This window comes from Galeopterus variegatus, unplaced genomic scaffold (genome assembly GCF_000696425.1).
Source record: "Galeopterus variegatus unplaced genomic scaffold, G_variegatus-3.0.2 Scaffold6635, whole genome shotgun sequence".
In the NCBI taxonomy this organism is placed as follows: Eukaryota; Metazoa; Chordata; class Mammalia; order Dermoptera; family Cynocephalidae; genus Galeopterus; species Galeopterus variegatus.
This window is the reverse complement of record NW_007732746.1, coordinates 97,924-104,368: the sequence shown is the minus strand read 5'-3', so window position 1 is coordinate 104,368 and position 6,445 is coordinate 97,924. Positions and strand designations below refer to the sequence as shown.

Sequence of the window (6,445 nt, the reverse complement as noted above, 5' to 3'; positions counted from 1 at the left end):
GGGCCTTTGCACATGCTCCTTCATCTGCCAGGAACGGTCTGCCCTAGGTCTCCACGCAGCCATGTCCTTCTTGTCATCAGCCCTCAGCCTGAAAGCCCCTTCCCCAGAGAGGCCCTCCCTGGTCACTCTAACATAGTTCCCACCCCTCCTCTGCCTCTCTTTTTTCTTTTCTTCACTATTTGAAATTCTTTATTTACTTTTCTATTATCTGTCTCCCCCACTAGAATAGTGGCAGGGACTTGTCTGTCACGTTCACGGCCTCATTCTCAGCTCCTCGCACATAGTAGATATTCAGTAAATATTCACTGACTGAAAGAATGTAAGTGACAGAGTCGGAATTTGAACTTAGGTCGAATGGGCTCCACAACCTGTATTTCTTATCCTGCACTTTGATTCCTCTCGCCCTCCCTAAAGTTCATTGGTCCGTCTTGGGTTGAAAGAAGGTAGGGGAGGCTTCTGCTTTTCCACAGTATTCCTGGGTCCTGGCGGCCCCTTCCTGTCCCTCCCCTCCTTACCTGGGGTAACTGCTGTTCCCGATGAGAATCCTGCCCAGAGGGTATTCCTTCTTCCCCACTGTGACTGGGGGGCTCACTTCCATGTTCCCAAAGGAGTCGAGCCCTGTGATCTCCCCTGTTTGGGGTCTTCGAGTCACATAGCCAAAATCCGGACCCTGAGATGGGAAGAGTGGGCACCGCGAGTTAGAGGAAATAGTCCCTGGGTGAAAACAGGTTGGGGTCCAAGAGTGAAGATGGACTCGGTCACAGGAACGAATTCAGTGACTCTCAGTGGCTGGTACATAGCAACTACTGTTGTCATTTGCAGAGTGTTGAAGGAATGTCGAATCTATCCGGTGGGCAAGAAAAGCGGTAAGCATTTGTTGAGACCTAATGCGCGCCAGCTGCTTCGTAGATCTTAACTTGGGTATATTAACGAAATCTCAAAATATCATTTTATCCTCATTTTGCAGATGAAGAATCTAAGCTCAGAACAGTGACAAGGCATCCTCAGGTCACATCCACAGGCCAATCTGTGGAAGGACAAGGATCTGAGTTGCGTCTATGACAGGCGCTCTTGTCCACACTGATCTCGGGCTGGGACGAGCTTCTCAGAGTGGCCGTGATGTCTCCACAGGAGTCTTCAGGAGAGGAGCAGGTGACAGATCTCTCACCCATCATGGGAGGTTCCTAAGGCTGCTGTCACAAATCGCCACCACCCTTGTGACTTACAATAACACTCACTTATTCTCTTACAGTCCTGGAGGCCTTCCTCTCTCTTATAAGGAGTGTCATGACTACATAGAATCCACCTGAATAATCCAGGATAATTGTCCCATTGCAAGATCTCTAACTTAATCACGTCTGCAAGGCGCCTGTTGTATGTAAGGAAACATCAGGTTCTGGGGATTAGGACATGGACATATTTGAGAAGTCATTATTCACTTTAACCCCTGCCTCCCAGGAGAGGCTGTACCTCCAGCTCTGGCCTTCGACAAATTGATGCTCTGTACCCCAGTACTTCATGGGGGCCAGGGACCTCCTGAGCGTAGATTCCAAACTGTGTGCCCGGGTGCATGTTTTGGGGAAGACAAATAGTTTCAAGGAGGTCTGTATTCCACAAATTTAAAAATCACCTTTTCCAATTCCTCTCACCCCTTTCTCTTTAAAATGCATGCCAGTCTGCCTTCCACCTCCATCGCTCCATCAAAACTGCTCTCATCAAGGTCTTCATGACCGTGCGGCCACACCCAACGGGCGATGCTGGGCCTCGTGCTCCCATCAGCTGGCCACGCCCATGTTCTAGGCGCACTTTCTGCACTTGGCTTCCGAGACACCATGCATCTTTGGTTCTCCTCCAACCTCATGCACTCCTTTAGTCATCTCTCCTGGTCTCTAGAAATTCTATCCACATGCTGACAACCCTTGCATTTATGTCTCCAGTCTTCCCGTCTCTCCCGGACATCAGACAAATATCCCATGCCTGCCTGACTTCCCTCTGTCCCAAACAGAACTGCCGATCTCTTCTTCCCACCCCCTCATCCCCCACCAGCCTGTTCCTCCTCCCACAGTCCTCCCCTCTCAGGGGACAGTGCCTGCCACTCAAGGTCACAGCCTTGATGTCATCTCTGGCCTGTCTCTCTTGCAGTGGTCAGAAAGTCCTCTTGGCTCTGCAGTCCAAACGTATCCAGAATCTGGCCACTTCTCACCTCGTCCCCTGCCCGCTTTGGTCTTGCCCCCTCATCTCACCCGCTTCCTCTCCCTGCTTTTCCCCTTGGCCCCTGCTGTCTATTTTCAACACGCAGCCAGATGTTGTTCCCTTTTATAACATAAACCAGATCGTAATCTTCCTCTGTTTAAGACCTTGCAACGATTCCCACTTTCTCAGATTCTAAACAAATGGTCTCACAGTGGCCAACAAGCCCACACGATCTCCCCTCCTGCCCTGGTTCCCTGTCACCTCTCTGACCACCTCTCCTACCATTGTTCTGCTGGCTTGCTCTGTTCTACCCCTTTTGGCCTCATTGCTGTTCCTTGAACACATGAGGCATGTTCCTGCCCCAGGACCTTTGCACTGGCTGTTCCCTCTGCCTAGAACACTTTTCCCCCAGGCATGCACATGGCCAGCTCCCTCACCTCCTTCAAGTTTTTGCTCCAATGTGAGCTTCTCAATGAGGCCTCCATCCTATTTAAGATTGAATCTAATCCACCTACCCCCACCACCACTCTGACACCCGTGAGCTCCGTGACTCCACCGTCTGTTCCTATAACACTTGACATTACCTTCCAGCGTGCCATACAATTGCTTTGTCATATTTACCGTTTGTCATCTGTCTTTCTGGGCCAGAATGTCAATTCCATGAGGGCAGACCCCTTGACACTGCTCACTGATGTATCCCGTGTGCCTAGAACAGGCCCTGGCATGGAGTATGTTCTCAAAGAATGTTCGATGAATGAATGATGAATTCAAACAAAACACAGCCCTGGCTGTAGCCATGGGAGGGGATCAGTTATACAGGCTTCGGGCTTGGATTTCTGCAAATGAAGGGGTGTCCCTTGTCTGAAGAAGCAGCTCCCCAAGAGTGGGATATTCGGGGGATGCTTACACGGGCTAGGTGATGCAGCTTCGAGGCACAAAGTCAGCAACGTGTTGTCCTTTCAACTTTTCGCCAGTCTTTCTGGTTCCTCAAAAATTAATTTCCCGGAGTGGTGCAAATACATCCTTAACACCTGCTAATTTCTCATCTTAACAACCAGAGAGCAGACCTGGGGCTCAGAGATTTTGCAGTCACTTGTATGGAGCTGGCTTTAACAGCATTGTTTTGTTTTAATTCTGTGAATTCACAGTCGCCTTTTATTTATGGTAAGTGCTCCAGGTTTCCCATTGCAGTGGTGATAAAAAATTTACTGACACTATCTTACGGAAAGAACACCCATGTGCGTCAAGTCGCGTGCGTGCTAGCTGCCTCGATGTACTCGCCCTGCGGGGCAGGCAGACAACAAAAAGCGAACGGACAAGTCAGTGACTTGTAACAAATGCTCTGGAAGAAACTGCGGGGGCTGTAGTGAGAGCACTGGGGGCTGGGGTGGGTCTTTTGCAGGTCAGGGAGAGCCTCCCTGAGCAGGCATTGAAGCTGAGACCTGAAGACTGGGAAACAGCCTGCCCCGGGAGCAGGGAAGAGCATTCCAGACAGATGGAACGGCATATGCAAAGGCTGGGAGGTGAGGAAAACTTGGGCAAACTTGAATAACAGGAAGGAGCCCAGTGGGGATGGAGCCAGGTGAAGCAGGAGGAAAGTGGCCCATTCATGTTGGAGAAGCAGGTGGGGCCAAGCCTGGTGACCAGGTTGACTTTTACTCGAATTCTTTCCATGCAAAGTAATGTGAGTTAGAATACTGAGGCTGTGCTTAGCTGAGGGAGTGCGGCGGCCTCCCTCACCCCAGGCTGTCCGTGGGAAAGGTGAAGAGACCTGTGCCGAGCTGTCTGTCTGTCCAATAGGACTCTGGACGTTTGCTTGTGACATCAGAGAATCTGGCTTTTGTCATAACTGAAGTATAAAGTTGAAGATGCAACCACTCATCAAGGTAGGGCTGAAACCAATGAGAAGGGGGCAGTCACAGCAGCAGCTGCCTAGTTTATTATGACGCTCCTGAAACAGGATTAACTCAACTCCATGGCTCAGCGCAGGGCTTGGCTGGGAGGAAGCGAGGCTCATTGTTGAGTTAAACTGAGGTTTTCTTCTGCTGCCTCCTGCGTGGGCAGGGCCATCTTCCCTTCCCTCGGAGTATGGGTGCTCTTTGGAAAGCCATTCATCATAGCAGACTTTGTACCCCACATTTCTTCCTCCATTTTCCCTGGGTACCTGGAGTCAAGGGGCTGCCAGGGCTCAGAGTGCACACCTGGGGTCTTCCAGGAAAGCAGGGAGGCAGGGTAAGGAAGGGCATGCTCATCAAGCCAGACTGGCCTGGTTGGAATTCCAGCTTCTCCACTCTGACCCTCAGTTTCTTCATCTATAAAATGGGTCTATTGATAACATCTCCATAAAAGCTTGTCAAATTAAATGAGTCAGTGTATATAAAGAACTTAGCATGGTGGCTGACACATGCTCAATAAATGCAACTATTATTATTATTATTATTATTATTATTATTATTATTATTATTATTATTATTATTATTGCATCTCCATAAAAGCTTGTCAAATTAAATGAGTCAGTGTATATAAAGAACTTAGCATGGTGACTGACACATGCTCAATAAATGCAACTATTATTATTATTATTATTATTATTATTTATTATTATTGTGTGCTGAGTTTGCATCAATCTGCCAGGCTAGTCAAGCACAAGTCACCAATATGTCACTTGCCACACCCCACTTTGGCTGATAAAGTCACACCTAGGAAATGACTGAGTTTGCATCAATCTGCCAGGCTAGTCAAGCACGAGTCACCAATATGTCACTTGCCACACCCCACTTTGGCTGATAAAGTCACACCTAGGAAATGACCACTGATCCTGAAACACCTCTCCCCCATATCCCAGATGGAGCCCCTGAAGGCTAAAACCCATCCAAAAGACAGAGCCTCCAGCTGGACGTTGGGAGAGGTCCCAGTCCTGGCCCCACCCCCACCCTGCAGCAAGAGCATCTTCACTACCGTGAGGATGTCCAAGTCTGAGCCACCTCCTCAGTAAGTTATCTTGGGATGAGCTGAACTCATTGGTGGCAGGGCTTTGGGAAATGAAGAGCCAGATCTTATCACAGTAATGACAAAAATAACAAGCCCCACCTGCATGATCCCCACCTGAGCAGGAATTCCACCTGCCGGGGCTGGGCTACTCAGCCACAGGGGCAGGGCGGGGAAGGCAGGCTCATGAGCAAGGAAGCCTCGAGGCAAAGGGGTTTCAACAGCTGTGCCCCCCTCCCACCCCATGCAGGTACCAGCACGCGTTTGATGGGGAACTCCTTCAGTCCTCTGTCCCTCGGGGAGTCAAAGACCACGGGCAGTGTCTTGTGTGGAGCTTGGATGTAGCCGACCTCCATTTCATCCTGTGTGCAGCAAGTGGAAAGGAGACCGTGGCACCCAGCCATGGGAAGGGGGCCGGGGAACCATCCACGCTCTCCCACCCTTGAAGTCAAGAGCAAAGTCCTGTGAAATATTTGACCCCAGAGAAGGGTGTCTGAGGACGCAGAGCTAATTGTGCTGTATTTGCCCAGTGCACGAGTGTGCAGTGACACTGCAGGGGTGCCCTTCACCACCACTCCTGGTGGTGCCCAGGCTGGTGCTGGGGACCTGTGGTGAATGAGACTTGGACCCCATCCTCAAGAACACTGTCCCCGAAGGTGAGAGAGCCAAAGAGCTGGGCAGCAAGCACCCAGTGTTAGGAGGTGATGGGAGGGGAGTGAGGGGTCTGTGGGGACATACAGAGGGGCTCCCAATGAGGCTGGGATGATGGGCCAGAGAAGACCTCCTGGTGGGAGGGCTGCTGAGCCAAGGCTGGGAGCTGAGTACCAGTGCCCTCCCTGTCTCCCTGCAAAGGAGGGCAGGTAAGGTCCCAGCCTAGCCCACGGGGTTTCAAAAACGAATGTGGTGCGGATCCTGCTTCCAGAGGCATGTACTCGGGCAGGAAAATGTGATCTTGGACATAATCACTGTCATAAATCACTATTAGGTCACACTGTATGAGATTTCCATTCTTGCAGGTCAAAAACGGTGGCAGACCAGCAGTTTCACACAGTTCAAGCTTGTATCATCAGATGGGATGACGAGAAAGGGGGAGAGGATGTTATTTGGGGGGTTAGAAGAAAGAGGGATGAAGTCCATCGGGGGGGTTAAGGGAACGTATGCAAGGGAGCATTCAAGCCGGAATGCCACGGGCGTGCTGTGGATGTGGGGCTGGCAATGGGCATGATGGTCCGAGAGAAGGCACAGCAAGGGCCAAGGTGTGGAG

The 6,445-nt window shown here is 50.6% G+C and overlaps 1 protein-coding gene across 1 annotated transcript in view; it reads right to left on the bottom strand.

The window, feature by feature from the left end:
* Positions 1 to 6,445, bottom strand: part of PADI4 (peptidyl arginine deiminase, type IV) — a 42,708-nt gene that overhangs the window by 5,869 nt on the left and 30,394 nt on the right. Inside the window, exons 10-11 of the mRNA XM_008591097.1 lie at positions 5,436 to 5,543; positions 516 to 670 (exon numbers count right to left, since the gene is read on the bottom strand). Coding sequence (XP_008589319.1) covers positions 516 to 670; positions 5,436 to 5,543 — 263 coding nt within the window. The remainder of the gene's footprint in view (positions 1 to 515; positions 671 to 5,435; positions 5,544 to 6,445) is intronic.